Genomic DNA, 21,129 nt, shown 5'->3' on the forward strand with positions numbered 1-21,129 from the left:
GAAACATGGGAGACAAGACAACTACCCATAAGGGAGGTGTTCTACCTGCAGTCAGAGGCCATATGCTGTGGGAAAAGTGGGATACTGGCCTGATCCAGCAAGCTCTTATGTCCTCAGGTTATTCTCTCCTTCCCTCTTGTGTGTATTAAAAAAAAAACCCCAAACAAACAAAAACCCCTGGGATTACTGCAAACTAACTTCTGCCCTTCCCAAAGAGAGAGAGAGAGAGAAATAATAAAGAGATCTTGTGGTTCTATGTACAAGTGGAGAACATTGCACTTAATTTCTTTTACATCCATTGGACAACATTAACTTTCTTTAATATATAAATCTCTCTGGATAGGCTGTGGGGGGGGGGAGGAAAGGGAGGAGCCGGGAAATCACCGCGTTTCTCTATATACAGTTCCGTTGGCTCAGTTCAACAGCACAGGCAGCTCATCCTCCACAACCTGAAGTAACAGCCCCAATTTCACACTCTGGTCCATTTTGGTAGAGGAATGTAACTCTTTATAAATATGATTGATCTTCAGCTTTTGCACTCTCTCCAAACTCCTCCTCAGTCCAATATCCATTTTGTTCTCACTTCTCTTGCAAAGAAATGCCCCCAGGGAAGGAAAAATACTTTCAAAATCCTTAAAAGACAGTAGGTCTTGGAAACTACTGTGGGCTGGGGGGGGTGGTGTGACAGAGACCCACAGGGATGTCATCTTTGCACCCGTTGCAAAAGTCACTGAAATGTTTTGTCTTTGAAACTTCCAGCCCTCTCGCCAGGTTTGGTGGGCTCTCTTTGTTATGGTGCCAGACCTCTGGATAACCTCCTGGCCCCAGGACTCTGTCGTCGCTCGCTGGCAGGATGACGAGGGGAAATAATCTCTGGTTGCTATAGGCAAAGGAAGTGAGGTATGGAGCATCACCAAGCTTGCAGCGGACACTAAAAGGGGAAGGGGTATTAGGTGAGGGAAAGAAGAGGGAGGCAGAGGTTAGAAGTCATATTCCAGGAGTGGAGAACTTCAGGCCCAGAGGCTAAATTCCCCAGGCCACCCCCTCACTCGCCAGGCTTCAGGCCCTCCTTGAGTGTTCTTCCCCAGCTGGAATGTGTTATTGAACTCTGATTATGTCTCTTGCTTGTTGAGATGGGAGGACAGAGAAGGGTGTGTGTGTGTGTATCAGCTAGCCTACTGCACAATGGTAATGTTTACATTCATTGTTGTGCCCACTTTTGCCTAGCCCATCACTGGCATGTGGCCCCCAGGAGGTTGCTCAGAAAGGAATGTGGCCCCTCAGGATCAAAAGGGTTTCCCACACCTGCCACATACAAAAAGATTACCTTGAAGAAAAGTAGCACTGAGTGGAGAAAAGAGCATTTCTTTATACTGTAAAGGTAAAGGGACCCCTGACCATTAGGTCCAGTCGTGACCGACTCTGGGGCTGTGGCGCTCATTTTGCTTTACTGGCCGAGGGAGCCAGCGTACAGCTTCCGGGTCATGCGGCCAGCATGACTAAGCCGCTTTTGGTGAACCAGTGCAGCACATGGAAACGCCGTTTACCTTCCAGATGGAGCGGTACCTATTTATCTACTTGCACTTTGATGTGCTTTCGAACTGCTAGGTTGGCAGGAGCAGGGACCAAACAACGGGAGCTCACCCCGTCGCGGGGATTCGAACCACCGACATTCTGATCAGTAAGTCCTAGGCTCTGTGGTTTAACCCACAGCGCCACCCGCGTCCCTTCTTTTACACTGTAGGATGGTGTTTTGATCTTACATTTTTATGCTGTAAACCACCATGAGATCTACAGATGAAGAGCGGTATACAATTATTGTTATTGTTGTTTGTTATGGTGTGTGTATGAAAGGTTCCAGACATTTACAAATCAGTTCAGCTGGTTAGGTTAAAGTACAGAGACAGGGCGGGGCTTCAATAGTACCTTGGACAGCTCCCTGCAGAGCTCAGCCTGGTGGCTCCATAAGAGCAGCACTCAAATGTTGCTTCAGCACCAGCCACCCTCAGACTGAGCCTGAAATAGGAGCTCCATCTCAGTAGCTAGCTGAGATGAGCCTCTTCGTTTAAAGGGGCCCACCCTGCTTTAGCACTTGCTGGCTCTGATAGAGCAGGGGAGAATGCAGTTGGCTACCACTAGTGGTAGCCAACATGGTGCCCCCTCCAGGTGTTGTTGGGTTTCCAACTACCATCAGCCTCAGCCAGCCTGGTCAAGGATAACCTCTGGAGGGCTATTTCTGCACTAGGGCTTCTGAGCTGGAGTCTTCCCAAGTCAGAGGAAGGCAAAGCAGCCACATTGGACTAGAAAGCTACTTGCACAATGGGCTTCTCTTGTGCAAGTATTTCTGGCTTAGTAGGCACATCTGGGGATGGCACCAAAGACCATTCCACTCTGAACCCCCCCCCCCTGACCTCATCCCCAATTCCTCAGTGTCTGGTAAATATGCAGCCGGCTGCATCAGTTCAAGTTTTTTGTTTTGTTTTTTTAAAGGACTTTTAAAAGGATTTTTTAAAAAAAATCTGTGGCTGTTATGTGAAGGTTTGATTTCACATGCTACTGCTGGGGTCTTTGCTGCCGACTACTGAACTGTATTATGATGCTGAAGGTTGGAAGATTCAGGACAGACAAAAGAAGATACTTTTTCACCCAGAGCAAACTTCAACTATGGGACTCGCTCCCACAGGAGCCAGCGATGGCCACCAACTTGGATGGCTTTAAAAGAGGCCATCTGGGACAGTTCAGTCGGTAGAGCATGAGACAATTAATCTCAGAGTTGTGGGTTTGAACCCCACCTTGGGCAAAACAACAACAACACACCCTGTATTGCAGGGGGTTGGACGTGGTCCCTCCCACTTTTGCAATTCTATGGTTCTATGGCTTTCAATAGCTACTTGCTACAATGGCTATGTTCTCCCTTCACTGACAGAGGCATCAACACTTCTGAATACCAATTGCTGGAAACCACAAAAGGGAAGAGTGCTGTTGAGCTCAGGTCCTGCTTGCTGGCTTCACCACAAGCATCTGGTGGACCACTGTGAGAACAGGACGCTGGACTAGAGGGGCCATTGGCTCAATCCGGCAGGCTCTTCTTATTATATTGGATTTATTTAAATTGACAGTTTAGAAACCAGAGGCCTTTCTCTTGGGCATAGTTGGCCAATCGGTGTTAAAGAAGGATAGAACTTTTTTTATGTATGCTACAGCAGCAGCAAGAATTCTCATTGCAAAGCATTGGAAGACACAAGACCTACCCACCTTGGAAGAATGGCAGATGCAACTAATAGACTATATGGAGATGGCGGAAATGACTGGCAGAATCCGAGATCAGGGAGAAGAGTTGGTGGAAGAAGATTGGAGGAAATTTAAAACTTATTTGCAGAAATATTGTAAAATTTTTGAATGCTGATGACATTGAAATGAATTTCAGGGGTTCTAGCAACAAGGTAAAATGTAAGATGGGATTAATAATAGATAAACTAATAGGACATGAATTTGCTGAACCAATTTTTAAAAGGGATACAAAAATGGGAGACGTGAGGAAGTCAGGAAAATAAGTTAACTAAAGATGAGAAATTAAGAAAGAGGGAATTTTTGTTTTCTTTTATATGTGTTTTTTCTTTTTCTTTTTTTGTGTTCAATGTCTGTATTTCTGTATTTTGTAATTTTGTATCTTTTTCGTTTTTGTATTTTTCTAAACTTTTCTATTGATAAAACCTAATAAAATATTATAAAAAATATATAAATTGACAGTTTATACTGTAAATTGGATTGTATGCTCTAATGTTTGTTAGCTGTTATTAATGCAAGTCACATTGAGAAGGATATAGTCTGAAAGGCAGCTTAAAAATACATATATTTATTCCAGTCTCTAACTGTACTTGGATTTGAAATTGTTCTTACATATGACATTGTTTTTAATATGTTGTTATAATATGGAATTGTTTCTGATTGTTTGTGTATGTGTACGGCAGTCATTTCGACATGTGGAATTGCTTTAATTGATTCGACATAATGGTCTTTTTTATTGTTGAGGTTTTTGCTGTCAAATTGCTTCAAGCTATTTTTCTTGATAATAATTTTTATTAGTTTTCAATTACAGTCCAATAATAACCTCATTATAACAAGGTATTTTTATGGGTGGTGACTCATAAATGGAATCAAACAAATAAATTTAATAACAAAGAAATTGTCTTTGATTAAGCATTCTCTCTCTCTCTCTCTCTCTCTCTGTGTGTGTGTGTGTAAAACTTTTGTGTAAATAAATGGCTGAATATAAATATAAATATGGGGAAACAGCTAATTGCTGCTGATTATCCCAAACAGCTCTCTTCTAACGATAAGCTGAGTTTTCTTTACCACCACCACCCATGCCCACGTTTGACTGCCCCAGCGAGGCCAAGCAAGCAGCATCTTGCTGGGTTTTGATTAAGAGGACGCTTCCTGAATCCAGGAGGGCTTGTTCCAACACGCAAGCATCAAAGTCAACTGGAGGGCAAGATGGAATAATCAATCAAGGACAAAGTTATGGCTGAGTGCCTGGCAGATGAATCGATAGAGCCTTGCTAAGGAAATGGTCTTCTTCCCCCAGTGGTGTGGATGCGCCTGATTGCTTGACTGATGAAGAATGGTGGGCAAGCAGTTTCTCCGGCTCACTAAAAAGGGTGGGAACCCAACAGGAGTGGGGGGGGGGGGGCTTGAAAACAACACTTTCGCCTTCCAGTGCAGTGTGGTAAACACTTCTCTGCAGGCCCCATGTGGTTCCAAATCCAGACGGTTGCCACCAACCAATATGGACAACACCCTCATATAAACAAATCAGACAGGATGGTGCAAACTGTAGATGTCCAGAAGGAACTCTCCAGACAAGGTGAACAAAAGCTCAGTGTTGTAAATTTGTGTAAACTAGAGGGGGGAATTATTTTTGCTCAAACAAAGATTTCACACACTGGCTGTGATGGATCTGAACTGCTTGTGATGGGACCTAATCTTGTGGTTCTTTCTTAGGCAAAACGATTGAGGGATTTCTCAAAAGCATCCTTACCAAACCGGGCAAAATGTCTTGGAGGGTTATTTGTATGTTTATAGACATCCTTAGGACTGGAAGGAGGTTTTCGCATCAGGCAAAAATATCTGATGAATAGTTTTAAGGGGAGAATTAAACTTTAGCTAAGAGCAAAATTCTCCAAGGGGGTTTCACATCCATTTCTCATTGAACCATGTTTGGCGTTATGGTTGCTAGGCTGGTCATGATGATCAGTTAAACTAGACTTAGCCCCATTCAGCAGTCTGCCAGGGGATGGAAGTTCCAGTCAAATCAAATTCTGTGGAATCATAGAACCATGTAGAGTTGGTTGGGAGCCCTGGTCATCTAGCCCAACCCCCTGCAATGCAGGAATCTCAAAACACAGTTCCTCCATCCATTTTGAAACCATAACGGACCCTTTCCAAATGTGCTAGCAGTTTTATTGCTGCACCACTAGGAGGTTAGGACTTAGGAACATAGGAAGTTGCCTGACATCAATTGGACCATTTGTCCATTTAGCTCAGTATTGTCTACACTGACTGGCAGCAGCTCTCCAGGGTTTTAGAATGGAGACATTCCCAGTTCTGGCTGGAGAGGCTCAAGATTGAACCTGGAAAGTTTCGCATGTGAAACATGTGCTCTAATCACTGAGCAATGAGCAGCCCTTTCTCAATGCACCCAACACTCATGCAAGCCCCCGCTGTAAGCACCCACAGAGACTTCCATTCATCAGCCCCTTCTGAGCAGCCTCCAGGAAACACTGGCCCTGTATGGGAATCCAAGCTCTCGTTCTAGACATTCTTGAACCCAGCCCATTATAATAATTTTGGCACGCCTTGTTTTCTTTTAAAACGCGAAAGCTTATCTGTTGAGAAGTTCAAGGTCTTCTCCTCTAACTATCTGTTAATCGATAAAGGCTGAATATTTCCCACGGTCTGCAAAGCTGCCTTTAAAGCAGGAGGAAAGAGGGCCTTTTGTTAGAACTCCTCGCTAAATGGCTCAGGCCATTTACAGCAAAATGGACTGGTTAGGGGATTTTTCTTTTATTTTTTTGGAGGGGGGTGCACTAACGTGTTTCATAAAAAGAGGTGTAAGGGCCGGGCTATCCTCTCCTGACTTCAAATCCCATCCCTGAGGCACTAGGCACAACAAGGTTCTTCCTCGGACCCGCCAAGTGCTAACACATTGTTAGGCCCTTCCTCATCTCATCAGGCTCCAGCCCCGAACTCCCGGGCTCGCCTCCCTCAGGAGATGTGGCAACTCTAGTTGTATAGGAGTGTTGTCAGTCAGCTAGGAGGCTGGCAGAACCGCAGCTCATATCGGGCTGTGCTCTGAACCTGTGCCTTTGTTTGGCGTACCAGTTTCCACAAAGAAGACTTGGCTGGTCATTATTTACCTGTTTACTGGAAGACATATTGGTTAACGAACTGATGCTGCTGGTATCCGTGACCACCATGGCTGAAGGGAACCGGGATGTGTGGGAATACTGAGGGGGTTCCTGCTTGTGCGCGTACACTGTGGAGGGAAACGACAACAGCACTTCTGTCATGTGAGGTAGTGGGGAAGACAGGCAAACCTTTTAGCGTGCAACTACAGTATAAACAGGCTCACCCCATCAATGGAGAAAGACTCACTCCAAGAGATGATGAGTCTTATATTATTAGTTGGGGTTTTTATTTTATGGAGTTTTAAAATTTGTTAGAAATGGAAGCGGGAGCACAAATTACACTTATTGGTCCCCCATCCAGAACAGAAACCATTCCACTGAATGCATTGGTATTTGCTGTTGTTTTCAGCTTGGAAACTGAATAATTACATAATAATTATGTAAATTCCCATCCCAGCAGACAGTGAGGCAAATAATGTACGTAATATTGGGAACTGAACTGCAGCGGAATAGATACAGTGCTGCATGCAATAAATATGGATCAGAACGGAAATCAATTCCATCTTATGCGCCTAACGTAGTGCCCCTGCCATTCCTTATCTTTGGAACAAACCAATGACAGAACTGAAGCTAAAAAAGGCTGAGTGGCCCCAACATCACTCTGTAAGCTCTGAGGCTGAATGAGGATTTGAACCTAGGTCTAACCACTACACCACAGTGTCCCTTCTGCCCTGTTTTCACTTCTCAGTCTGCTGTCCAGGCCCCCCCAACTCTCCCATCTTAGGGTTCTTTATTTTAAACTGGACTTGGACCAGGCAGGGCTGTGTTCTGTAAAAAGCAAGGCAAACCCTACTTTCGTTAAGGCAGTGATTCACAGATTCTGTTTTTTTTTTCCTGGGAAACCGGGAACTAGGAAGGAGATTCAACGTTTTAAAATTCTGGCCCCTGTAGCAACTGCTCCTCCCAACAATACAGACAGACAGCACCTCGGCCACATCTGAATCATACATTTAAAGCATCATGGCTTCCCCCAAGGAATCCTGGGAAGTGTAGTCTGCTAAGGGTGCTGAGAGTTCTTAGGGACTCTCTTCTTTCCCTCAGAGAGCTGTTATCTCCCAGAGCAGTTTAACAATCAATCCCTCTTCCCCAAGGAACTCCCAGAATCCTGTGGGGGAAGCCATGGCTGTGAAGGCGGTATAATACCGCTTTAAATGTACGGTGGAGACGTGGGCACAATTAGTCGCTCTTTTCACCTCGGGAAATACCTGACAAGATCCTTACTGTGTGAATTCTGCAGCTGCGTCACCATGAAGGGCTGCTGTGCCATAGGGTTGGGCGACTGCTGCATGATGGGCTGCTGGTGGGGGCTGTGCAGCTGCTGGGAGAACTGGACGGGCTGCAGGGCTGCCAGGCTGCTGGCCACGCTGTTGATGACGGGGATGCTCTGTGCTTGGGAACTGTTTAAGCCTGGGAGAGAGAGAGAGAGAGGAAGAGGGGGAAAGGGGAAACAAATTAGAACAGGGTGAGGAATCTGGGCCCTTGCAGCTTTCTGCATGTCCGGAATGTAATCCACAGTGCAAAGGTATATGAGTCTCATCCGCTGCCGTTCCCCCTTTGCTTCCGGCTCTGACCACCGCTGTCACACAATTCCTACAAGGGAATGCTTCCTTGAGCTGGAAAAGGTCCCTCAGATTATTCCTAACATACATCAATTACCTTCCTGACTTGATTCACACATGGTGGTACAGTGGTACCTCCGGTTGTGGACAAGATCCGTCGGATCCCGAGGCTTCCGCAACTGGAGGTGCCTGTTCTGCACATGCGTGCGGTGCAATAGAGCACTACTGCACATGCACGTGTGGCGAAACCCGGAAATATACTTCCGGGTTTGCCGCGTGCATATCCTGAAGGATACATGACAGGAGGGGCACATAAGTAGAGGTACCACTGTATAAAATTTCTAGAAATTCTTAATGAAAGTCTCTAAAGTTTCCTCAAGAGTGAAAAAGGTAAAGGTAAAGGTGTACTCAGAATAAACCCCATGAGATTAGTAGACCTAAGTTAGCTATGTTCATGAATGGGTTTACTCTGTGTATGACTAACACTGAATGCAATCCACAGTTGGCCAAAAAAAGCCTTCCTTTCTTCCCCTCTTCAAAGCCCACTTTTTCTATGAAGCCTCTGGCCCAACCCCTTCACCAACACGTGCTCTGCTGAAGACAGCTAATGAGGTGCTTCCCATACGAATGATGGACTACATTTCCCATCATCCATTCCCATTGGCTATGCTGGCTGAGGCAGATGGGAGCTGCAGTCGAACCACATCTGGTGGATACCATGTTGGCTATACCTATCCAACTGTACCTAAGCTTAAGTATGTGTAACGGAAATAACAACATGTTATTTCCGTGTTCACACCTGTTTCCATTTTCCTCGGTTCTTCTCCCATTGTTGAACTTTGGGCTGTAAGATCCTCGGGGGAGAGACCTGTCTCCTGCTCCCTCTAAAATGCCCTTCACACTGATGGCATATCATATAAATATGAAAGAAAGATACAGCCTTCTTTCTTTCTTTCTTTCTTTGTTGTTGATGTTTCTTTGTATAATTGACTGTATATCTTTATCTGGGGGAAAAAGCAATAAAAATATTTATTAAAAAGAAAGAAAGATACAGCCTTCCAGTCCAGCAGAAAAGCACTTACTTTGTGTGATAGCCATGACACCTGATAACGGCGCCATGATGAGGTTCTGGGACTGTTGTGGATTATGATGGGAAAAGCTGTGGATGTTCGTGAGAGTACTGACCGGGGGAAGCCCACCTCCTGGCGCCGTAATCTGCCAAGAAAGGAAGAAGGGGCAATTCAAAACTGAGGCATGGACAGTCAGCCAAACAGCTCTAGCTCCACTGAGTGTCTCACACAGGCAGAAAGTCAGGATATAAAAGTTACAAATAAGTAAGATTGTGCACAGAGGTTTGTGATGCAGCCTTTACTACTGTTGTATGTCCTTTTGGAAATCTTTTGTTGTTTTACCTCAGAATTCCCAGAGATGCTTACTTTGAGCAGAGGCCTTCCAATTCACCTCAGATTTTCCTTTGGGGGAAATCCAGTAGCACCTGAGATTTTTATATATTTACTATTACTTATGTTAAATCCCTCTTCTCCAAGGGACAAAACACCATTCCATTTACCACAGCCCCATTTTATGCTCACAACCCTTGTCTGGCTAAGAGACGGCATTTGGCCAAAGGAGCCTCATGGCCATGTGGAGATTTGAACCCGGTGCTCCCAGGTCCTAAGTCCAACACACTTACCACAACACCACACATGCTCTTCCCTGGCCCTGAATGATTTTGTTATTCTTATCTCAAAAGTCCTTCAACATTCCTACAGGCGTCATCACCTGGCCTTCCAAAAACTGGCCTCACATTTCGTGGGAGGGGGGCAATTCCCTGGCAGCGTTATTTGTAGAGTGCCGTGTGAGCCAGGCTACGGTAGTCAATAAACGACTTTCTGGACGGAAGGCCAGGTTGTCTCAGAAGAGAACTATGCATCCCTGGCCAAGGGAGAGAAAGCAACTATAAAAACCACCCAGTGTGACATGAATCAGTCAAGCTAGGCCAAGGAAAATAACCCCACAAGGTGAATTTCTAGAATATTCTCACACTTCTGGTACTGAAAGCTGGCATTGCCCAAACAAAGAGGGGAAATAAGTGTTATAATACCAGGAACCGGGGGCTCGGGAACAAGGGGCTAAGAGAGGGCAAAAACACCTCAGAGGTTGAACTGTGGATGTTTTGAACGGTTTTCAAGATGGCTGCCATTACACTTTGGGCAGGAAGGTCCATTTGCCTGGCCCCATGGCAGCGGCATCATTGCCTGTGCTAAAGTTCGCATTCTCCTCACGGGGGTCATTGGCCAGGCAGCCGGCCTCAGTGAGGACATGCCGTCCAACACACTTAACACACCCATCCTGGCCACACACTGAGTGGAAGATCAAGTGATAGGCCTATCTAGTGATAGGTGATCAGCCTTTCAAGCCTGGTGTCATAAGAGGGGCATCCTCGGGCAGCTACTGCCACTGCCCGGGGCTCTCTTTTCCAGTGCACAGAAGCATGCTGGGCAGCTGCCACTATAAATTACCCAGTTACTGCCTCTCAACCTGAAGTTATTAAGTATATATTTAGTATACCTGAAGGAGTGTCTCCACCCCCATCGTTCTGCCCGGACATTGAGGTCCAGCGCCGAGGGCCTTCTGGTGGTTCCCTCATTGCGAGAAGCAAAGCTACAGGGAACCAGGCGGAGGGCCTTCTTGGTAGTGGCACCCGCCCTTCAGATGTCAAAGAGATAAACAACTACCTGACATTCAGAAGACATCTGAAGGCAGCCCTGTTCAGGGAAGTTTTTAATGCGTGACATTTTAGTGTATTTTTGGTCTTTGTTGGAAGCCGCCCAGAGTGGCTGGGGAAACCCAGCCAGATGGGCGGGGTACAAAGAATAAATAATAATAATAATTATTATTATAACCTAACATGACTAGCAGGGTTGTTGTGAGGTTATAAATGGGGAGGACCTTGGTACTCCATCTTGAGCTCCTTGGAGGAAAGATGGGTTATCAATATAATTAAATAAATAACAAATACGGTTGGAGTTATCCCTTCTCCTTGAGGAACTTCTGATAAACCTCTGAGGCAACCTAGGGAAGGAATGGGGGAGAAAACTGGCTTGTGTTTTCATTTTTGATGAGAAAGGTATTTGCACTTCACAGACCAATACGCAAATTGAAATGCAAGTATCCTTCAAAAATGGCACGTATCTGAATTTTTGTGATGCAGCTCTCCAACCAAAAATGCATCCTTAGGTGAAAGTGTGCATAAAGATGCATGCGTTAGTGAAGTTAACATAGAAAAATGCATTAGATTATGAGAATTGGCTTGCAGGAATGGTTATATTAGTCAAAACTGCATACAAATATGTATTTATTGGGGGAGGGATTGCACTAAATTGCTGGAAATTTTCACGAAGATTTTTTTTTTTTTAATAGTAAATTGCTGCGGAGATGTAAAGAAACCAAACACTATAGATTTGTCTATTTCTACCTTACAGTCCACCAGAAACACAGATGGATTGAAAGCAGTTTACAGAGGGCATATCTACTAAAGCTTTCAGCACTCTCTGATCATACATTATAAGAAGGAGGGGGGCAGCTGCCTTCAACGCAGGACACAATTCCTTGTATGCTTACCTTGAGGAAGGAGAAATTCCTCAAGTCCAGGTCGCCTCAGTCAGGCATGCATGTGGTACAAAAAAACCACCCCATTTACACAAACCATTTAATGCATCAGCAAATCTTGAAAAAGCGATTAGGGACAGAAAAATATATGAATTAATAAGGACAGGGGAGGGGAGTCACCTGACCAGGAAAGAATTCGACCCCATGGTCACAAAGAAAACTTGCAGAGGCACTCTCCAGCGTTGTGACCCTGAGTGCAGAGCCATAAAAGACTGACTGCACACCCAGAGATCAGACTAACACATGTCGGGAATTAAAACATTGGCAAAATGCCTAGGCAAATTCCAATGCAAATTCTGATTTTTACCTGAGACAGATTTCATTTGATTTTATTTATTTGAAGGATCTATAATATTTTTTGACAATCATGCACCACAAAGCACTCACAACATACATCAAAACAGAAATCCCAAGTCTAAATGAAATGGAGCCATTTTAAATATCAATGTGGTAATAATTCTATAAGCCTACAAAATGGAAAAGAAGTAAAACTGTAGTATTATAACTAAATTTCATCTAGACACCCACCAACCTGCACAAAAGCTCAGCTCCTGCTTATATCTAGCAGAAGAGGACCTTTGTAGCCCCACCTCTTTAGACCTGCCTCCTTAGCCCTTGGTCCTGCCCAGTTGGCTCTATTGGAAAAAACAGTGGCCTGGTTCACAAGTAACACTAAACCATGCCTAATAATAACCATAGTTAATGAACCATAGATTTGAAGCATCTGGCAGACAATTACTTAAACCATGGGGCGTTTTTTATGCCACAGATTTGTTAGAAGCATTAGCAACAGCAGCCAAGCTTTGAGAGTGGCTTGAATTTTTTTACCGCTCTTCACTTGCAGGGACGGTTCCTTAATCATAATTAAGAAGGAGGTTTGCTTGTAATGTTAAGCCATGGTTAATGTTAACTAAGGCTAATAAACCAACTGCAAACCTTAGTTATCCATCTTTAACCATAGTTAACAAGCCATAGTTAAACTGCTTAGCTGGGTTCACACATAACACCATGCCATAGTTTAATAAACCAGAGTTTACTGTTACATACGAACCAGGCCATTATTACTTTTGCTAACATCTGTTGGCCTGAATGTAGATAGTCATAGGGGTTAAAAGAGAAAGGGATTATGGGAGTTTGCTAAATGACTTCAGTGGGGATGGAATGATTGAAGGTGGTGTGTGTGTGTGTTTTAATCAAATGGAATGTCATCAACAGCGAAGAGCAAACAATGATCCACCCCACCGTTCCAATTTAGCAGGCATTCAATCAATACCCTGAGAACGGCTCTGTGTCACATTTATTGGCAGGTTTCAAAGCCTGTGTCACTACCTGTTGCCAAGGAAAAGGTAAGGTCAGCATGATGACTTTTTCCTCAGTGTACTCAGGCTTTCCCCCTTCCCGTCCCTACAAATGCCTCATTGTTTTAACACAGGTCTTGTGCAAAAAAACCCACATGCACACACAAACCCCCAGAGTTTTAAAAAAAAATATGAAAAAGAGAAAGTTTTGTTTGTTTTGCTTGCTAGGCCATCTTATCTTATCAGTCCCTGAGCTACAATAGGGCAGGTGTGCTCACCATTTTGCCGTCCGGTGGGAGCAGGCTGTGGCTGTGGCCTGGGTCCAAACTGGCTGGAGACACTTGCTGTAGGGCAGCCTGGCTGGTGGTCACCATGGAGCTGTTGCCATGGTGACTAATGGCGGAGGAGGAAGTGACTTCATTGCTCCCCGGTTGGCTGTAGCGGACTCCTGGGGAGAAGATAATTCAAATAGTTTCAGGCATGTTATTTATTTGTTTTAAAGGCATTTATATGCTGCTTCACCATTAGCACTTTCTAAGCGGTGTATATTTGATAATAAAAAAAGCCATAAAGGGAATAAAACAACTTAATAGATCACCATAAAACCCACACAGAAACCTGGATGCTACCTTAAAATGCTTCCTAGAATCAGAGAGTATTTAGGCTTGTTCACAAATTACACCGGACAAAGATACAAGCTGTGCAAGTGTGTGGGTGAAAACGTGCAGGCGTGTTGCTTTCTACAGCTGAGATTGTGTGTACACAGAGTCTGTGTGCATGTTGAACGTGACATGTTAAGAACTATACAAGTGCACAGCTGAGCCGTTTTGTGTCCATGAAAGAGCTGTTCACACATTTGACAAGACACAGGCACAGGCTGTTTCTGCACAAGTACACGTTTTGGTGTGAAAGTATACACCTGTTCACTTGTATAGCTCACCTGTTGTGTACATGTGTGCAAAGACTGTACACTGTTTTAACAGGACATGCAAATTATTGTACAGCTCCACTATCTGTATCACACAGGCACACGGGTTGGATGTAATGTGTGAACATTCCTTTTGTCATTCACGTGAAGTTCAACAAGGAGGGCTCCTGTCTCATCTCAAGTCAGAGGGAGCTGCACAGGCCTGGGCCCACAACACTGAATGCATGGAGGACCACCAACAGAGATCCCCCCCCCCCGAGTCAAGTGACTAGGCAGGGATATAAGGAATCAGGCAGTCATTGAGATGTCCTGTATCCAAGCTGGTAAGGTCCTACACTGATTGGCAGAGGTTTCAGGTATGGGTCTCTCCCAGGCCTACCTGGAGATGCCAGAGGATGAACCTGGGACCTTCTGCATGCCAAGCAGATGCTCTGCCACTGAGCTGTGGTCCCTCCCTATACAGTCGTATCTCGGAAGTCGAACACCTTGCGAGTTGAACGTTTTGGCTCCCAAATGCCACAGACCCGGAAGTGAGTGTTCCAGTTTGTGAATGTTCTTTGGAGCCTGTATATCCAACACAGCTTCTGATTGGCTGCAGGAGCTTCCTGCAGCCAATCGGAAGCCACGCTTTGGTTTCCGAACGTTTTGGAAGTCAAACGGACTTCCGGAATGGATTCCGTTTGACTTCCGAGGTACCACTGTACATCCTTCCCATATACCAGATGTGTGTCCAACAATACACACCAGCAGCTGTGAGAAAAACAGACAGCTCGTCTTGTTAAACAAGGAGCAGTTGGAAGGTACGAAATGATTCACCGTAGGTGTGTTTTGGTTTTTTATATATATAAAATGTTCAAAACCTTCAGCCATGGGATACACTGGATGCGGCACTGGAAGGCACACGGAGCAGATCAGAAATAATTAACTGAGGAAGCCAGCTGGGAAACAAAATCCCTTTTATCAGTCCTGGGGCTCAAGAGGTAATTTGTTATGCACCGTCATGCGCCACAAACCAAAAGCATTGTTGGAAGGCGAGCCGCTGGAGGAAGATAAAGCCCGGGCAGCACCTGGGCAGCTAAAGTGACCACAGTGGACCTGGTAAAGGAGGAATCAGTGGTAGAACCCAAGCTTTGCCTGCAGAAGGTCTCGGTTTTCAGATCCTAGCATTAAAAAATTAAGAAGAGCCTGCTAGATCAGGCCAGCAGCCCATATTTCAGCCTCCCCTGCCTCACAGGGTGGTTGTGAGGATGAAGTGGGAGGAGGAGAGCCATGTACACCACCTTGAACTCCTTCGAAGAAAATGTGGTGCATAAAAGCAATAAAAACTTATTTTTTCAGGGGGTACTCAAGAGTACGCACTACTGGCTCCTCTCCTTATTTTTTGATACTTACTGTAACAACTTCATGGTGAGTAAAGGTAAAGGGACCCCTGACCATTAGGTCCAGTCGTGGCTGACTCTGGGGTTGTGGTGCTCATCTCGCTTTATTGGCCGAGGGAGCCGGAGTACAGCTTCCGGGTCATGTGGCCAGCATGACTAAGCCGCTTCTGGTGAACCAGAGCAGCGCACGGAAACGCCGCTTACCTTCCCGCTGGAGCAGTACCTATTTATCTACTTGCACTTTGACATGCTTTCAAACTGCTAGGTTGGCAGGAGCAGGGACCGAGCAACGGGAGCTCACCCTGTCGCAGGGATTCAAACTGCCGACCTTCTGATCGGCAAGTCCTAGGCTCTGTGGTTTAACCTACAGCGCCACCCACGTCCCCCACAGTGCCACCCACATCCTCATGGTGAGTACTGCCACCTATTTTTCTAGTGGGGAAAAGCACGGAATAAATGCAAACACAAACGTGGGTGTGCATGCTGCAAAAAGCTTGTGGCGTAAGCAGCACCCGATCCCACAATAAAAGTTCCGTCTGGAAGAGCCCTTTGTCCATCTAGCTCGCTACTGTTGATTCTGACTGGCAGCAGCAGCTCTCATGCAAGTCTTTCTCATTACCTACCAGCTTATTCTTTTAACTGGTGAGACCACCAGGGCTTCAACCTGGGAACTTCTGCATGTGAAACATGACCAGTCCAAGGTCTCTTCCCAAGATTTGCACTCCAGATGAGACTCGAACTCAGCCCCACCGCTGCCCTGCGGTCTAGATCTGGAGAAGCAGGGGTAACCAACATGGTGCCTTCCAGAGGTTACTGGAACACTCCACCCATCATCACAGACCATGGACCATGCAGGCTGGAGATGATGCGAGTTGTGGTCCAGCAACATTCTAGAGGGTTGTTGACTCCCGAGCCAACAGATTACTCCACTGAAGCCCAGTAGCCAGTTGACCAATGCAGGAAGCAGGATTCTGAATGAGATAGATATTTGATGCAGTTTTGCAGAGAAGAACATGTGGATGTAACTATCTGGATATATACACTGACCCAATCAAGCCGTGCAAGTCCATTGAGATGACCTCAACCCAGAATATATCTACCCACCATACATTTAAAGCCCATGTTCTCTGCTCACAAAGAATCCTGGGAACTGTAGTTTGCTGAGGGCAGTGGCGTAGCGTGGGGGGTGCAAGGGGGGCAGGCCGCACCGGGCGCAACATCTGGGGGGGCGCGCTCGCTGCCTCCAGAGTCGCCGAAGAGCCTCGGGCGCAGGCTGTAGCAGAGCCCCATGTCTCGCGGAACCGATGAGCTCTGCGCGCGCCCGGGCTGAAGACACCCGGCAGGCAGCGGCTCTCAGCGCTTGCCGCGGAGGACGCGCCAGGCAGCCCCTCCTCACAGCCCCGCCTCCGCCGCTGCTGCTTCAGCTGCTGGGCCATGTTGCATTTTCCTCGCCTCTCTGCCCCCCTCCTCCTCTGGGCAAGCGGCGTCGTTTGGGCGGCAGCGCCAGTGGCAACTCGCAGGTTAGGGGTTAGGGGGGGGCGCAAATTACTTGCCTTGCCCCGGGTGCTGACAACTCACGCTACGCCGCTGGCTGAGGGTGCTGGGAACCGTGAAAGGCAAGCTACGGTTCCCAGAATTCTTCGGCAGAAGGAATCTGCTTTAAATGTATGGCGTGTGGATGTTGCGACCCATACAGACCCCATGCCACAGATGCGAAAAGTGTTTGAGGGGCCTTTTTCTCGATATGTCTTTGGCACCCTCTGTTTTCCCCATCCCTGATAATGGAAGAATGCTCTTTTGACAAATGGACCTTTGCCAGCGCAAGTGGATGCCCCAGACATGAACAGGGTAAACATTGCTCAATCTGAAGCGCTGTACACCCGCATTCTTTGACTGTATTCCTAACCTCATGCAAAGGGTGCCCAGGCTCGGGCCAGATCAGAAAGTCTGAAACATTGTTTGAACAATGGGAGGGAAGATAATTAGAACAAAGAGAGCTGAGTTTGAGGGACGAGGTTTGTTTTTTCTTAACTGAAACGTAAATAACACCGATTCCTTCATTACCTCCTCCCCCACCCCCAGTCCACATGGATTTTGCCATTTTAAAAGGAGAATCGGTTTCTGCTTAGGAAAGTTAACTCCAAGGTGAAAAATCCCATTAAGAGATAATTAAAGTTTTATGGGACCATCTACGTATTTTATTGCATTAATACATAATACAATTAAATAATGCCAAGCATATTAAGGTACCTGTATATTTGGAGTTCTGAAGATTCTTGTGCTGATTCTCTTCCACTTCCCCCCTTCCCCCCCCCACTTTTTGGGCCCCCAAATCCTAAAATTTCTAGTTAAGAGACCGGTGGTTACAGTTTATACAGGGTCTTCTGGCAGAATGGATTTCTTTTTAAGCACTGCAGAAACCAAGTGCAAATATGCTTTTTCTGATCATGTTCTCTGGTCCTCCCCTATCATTGGGCAGTGAGGAGGAACTGCTTCAGGCAGAAGATGCTAGGAGACGGCATTGGGAACCCCCTGGCTGTACCCTTCTGCTGGAGGACAAGGCTGAGTGTGTGCACGCCATGTGGTCTGTCCCTGCACTGCCATAACTAGCCTGCTCCACTAAGGAGCGGTGGGGAACACTCTCCCATTGCCTGGAGCTAGGGCTGAAGCGAGGTTCAACTCCCAGTCCACCCAGCTTCTGCAATGATGCTGCCTTGTATTTCGCCTCGGGGAGATAAATACTTCAAGCTGACCCCACCTGCGGAGATGGCAAGAACATCAGGAGAGCCCTGCTAGGTCAGACCAAAGGCCTATGTAGTTCAGCAACCTTGCTCTTGGAGGCATATGGGGTTGGACTAGATGACCCTCAAGGTCCCTTCCAACTCTACATTTCTAGGATTCTATGAAAATGCAGTTGCAGTATATGGCAAAACTGACTGGATTTTATTGTCATGTGTGTTTTTAATTGGTTGGCAAGTCATTTTGGGGGATGTGCTTTGGTGGTACAGCAGCATAACATACCAAAACAAGGAAACAAACAACACTTCTTACCTGCCTATTGCTATTATCATTAATAATAGTTCATATCCCACAATTTCCCACTTGTCTTGTGCTTTCTAGGCATGAGTCATAAGTGGTTAAGCCTTTGACTTGCTGCTTTCCTCTAGAAAACCAGCTCTTTAGGACCTAAATCAGAGCAAAAGTCAATCTGGAGGAAACCCAATGACATTTGTTCCCATTCAGGGCTGTGTGTATGAGCCCAAACTCACAAATGATAAAACAGTTAAGTCATTGAAAAACAATTCCAATAAAGATGCAGACTGGAAAGATCTCTACTTAAGAAGCTTGTTTGGGACCAGGTGGTCCCAGGGTGGGCTGTGACAATTTATCAGTACAATATTATAACAGTTAATGATGGATTAACCGTCATTACAGATTACAAGGAAGACAACAGGAAGGCTCCTAATTAGGGCTGGCCGATACCTGGATTTCAACATCGTGATATATCACCAGCCAAACATTGTGATATCACGATGTCTGAAATAAGGGTGGAGCTATGTGGAGGCATTGGCTGGCTTCACAGTTTTTCCTCCATTGTGATTTTTGCATAACACCCACACACCATGATTTATGACATATTGCCAGGTCAAAAATTATCAAACCAATATCATTATATGGTTTTCAAAACTTGTTTTGGATGATACACCGCCCAGTCCAAATACACATCATGATTTGCGATATACTGCCAGGTCAAAAATTATGAAACGGATATCACAATATGGACTTCAAACCGGTTTTGGACAATAAATCAATATATTGCCCAGCCCCACTCCTGATCTCTCTTGCCTGCCTTCTCTCTGTATGTTTGTGTGAAGTCAAAGTCCAGGTCAAAGTGTTGCACCTTCAACAAACTAAGACTACACAGTGAAGGTGCCGGGTACACCTTTCTGGGGAAGGAATTCTCCCCAATTCAGGGGCTGCCACAAATAATGCCCTCTCCTGGGCAGACACCCCCCAAAAAATCTGATGGTGAAGGAACTACCAAGAGGACCCCCCTCTGATGATCTTAACACCTGAGACAGTCTATAGGAAAGGAGGTGGTTTCTGAAATATATCTGAGGCTCAAGTCGTTCAGGGCTTTAAATGCTAATGTGAGCCCTTTGAACTAGCCCTGGAAATGAAATGACAGCAACCAACATGATATCCCTGGCTTGGAATAAATGAAAAAATATTGAGAATCCTCAGCAGCACGCCTGGAAGGTAAAGATTCCCTGGCTTCTGAATGTCTTGGGATAATATATTGCGCAAAGGATATTGTCTGTGGTTTATGGAAAACCTGGGCGAGACAGGCATTGAAAAGCCCAGCCCATTGTTCGCCCTCTTCCCTTGCCACAGCGTGAGGCTCTTGTGGCATGGAGAGGTTTCATTCTTCCTGGAGCTCCCTCTGCCATTAGTTCTCAGCAGCAAAGCCTGATAGAAAAACCACCTCTGCGTGACTGCGCCTTGCTTCATAAAGATGGCTTTAGTAGAGGAGCAGACGGAATATAAAAGTCTTGTTTATGGGACCTGAACTATTGTTTCCGACTCCAGGTTGCAGAGCCCATCAAATGCCTTTATTGGCTGCTTCACGTTTTCCTGCCCAAGCACAGAAAATATCGGTTTCCTAACCACATAGGCTAGTTTGGTGAAACTTTCCAAAGCAGATCCCATCTCAAATTGCACATTGTGGGTAGGTGGGGGGGAATATTTCCTTTCAGGTTCCTCCAGACGTCCTTTTTATCGAACACTCATGATAATTTGTGCTTATGATAGTATCTGGGCACACAACCCCACTTCCAACACTATATGTACCTGCGGAAGTTTTGGGGCAGTCACACTGCTTCATTTCCAGTGGTTCGTATCCCGCAACTTCCTGATGGAATCCCAAACCCATTTTTACGCCACCATGTCCTGGGTTTATTTTTGTTCCACTCTTGTTCCACTATAGCCCCTTGAGACAGTGCTCATAGAAAAGAACCACAAAATAAAGTAGAATAAATCAACCACTAATGCACTATTTCTGTGTCAACAACATGCTGCATAACAGACCCACAATAAAACACCCGTCTGGAGAGGCCCTTTGTCTGTTCTGGATCCATTGCCCATAAATTTAACTTGGATGACCTTGAATTCTAGTATTATGGGAGAGGGAGAAAAGGTTCGCTCTCCATGCCATGCATAATTTCATAAAACCTCACCTTATCTATTCTCCCCTACCCACAAACAAGAAAGCCCCAGATGCATTGTCTTTTCCTCCTATGGGAGGTATTCCACGTACACAAGTCCTATTGCCTTTTTCTGCCCCTTTCCAACTTTTTCAGCTTGCCTGACGCTTTTATTACATATCTTTAGGTGCCAGGCATAAACATTCTCTTTAACCAGGCCTTGGGCTCATTCTATGTCCTTTTAAATGTGTTTGGGGGGGGGTTATGGGTTTGTTCTTGTTTTTATCATGTGTGTTTTCATTTTGTATTTTTTTGTTGTGAACTGCCCTGTGATCTATGGGTGAAGGGCTGTATACCAATTTAATAAATTTATTACCACTGTAGCTCAGCGGTAGAGAGCATCTGCTTTGCATACAGAAGGTCCCAGGTTCACTCCCCAATAGCATCTCCAAGCAAGACTGGGAATGTCCCTGGCCTTGGGAGAACTGCTGCCAGTCAGTGTAGACAATACTGAGCTAGATGGATGACGGTCTGACACAGTATAAGGCAGGTTCCTCTGCTCCTAACCATATTCAAGTACAGTGGTACCTCTAGTTGTGTTCACCTCCGGTTACGTATC

At 45.6% G+C, this 21,129-nt stretch overlaps 1 protein-coding gene across 3 annotated transcripts in view; it reads right to left on the reverse strand.

The window, feature by feature from the left end:
- Nucleotides 1-283: 283 nt before the first annotated feature.
- Nucleotides 284-21,129, reverse strand: part of HNF1B (HNF1 homeobox B) — a 58,973-nt gene continuing 38,127 nt past the window's right edge. For 2 of the 3 annotated variants that reach the window (XM_082200813.1, XM_082200815.1), the window contains exons 5-9: nt 13,278-13,447; nt 9,112-9,244; nt 7,692-7,877; nt 6,420-6,538; nt 284-931 (exon numbers count right to left, since the gene is read on the reverse strand). In XM_082200813.1, the coding sequence (XP_082056939.1) occupies nt 911-931; nt 6,420-6,538; nt 7,692-7,877; nt 9,112-9,244; nt 13,278-13,447 (629 nt within the window). In that variant the 3' untranslated portion in view covers nt 284-910. Of the gene's footprint in view, nt 932-6,419; nt 6,539-7,675; nt 7,878-9,111; nt 9,245-13,277; nt 13,448-21,129 lie in introns of all 3 variants that reach the window. The other variant, XM_082200814.1, reaches the window with a different exon arrangement.

The sequence above is a fragment of the Podarcis vaucheri genome (assembly GCF_965113315.1).
Source record: "Podarcis vaucheri genome assembly, chromosome: 15".
Lineage (NCBI taxonomy): Eukaryota > Metazoa > Chordata > Lepidosauria > Squamata > Lacertidae > Podarcis > Podarcis vaucheri.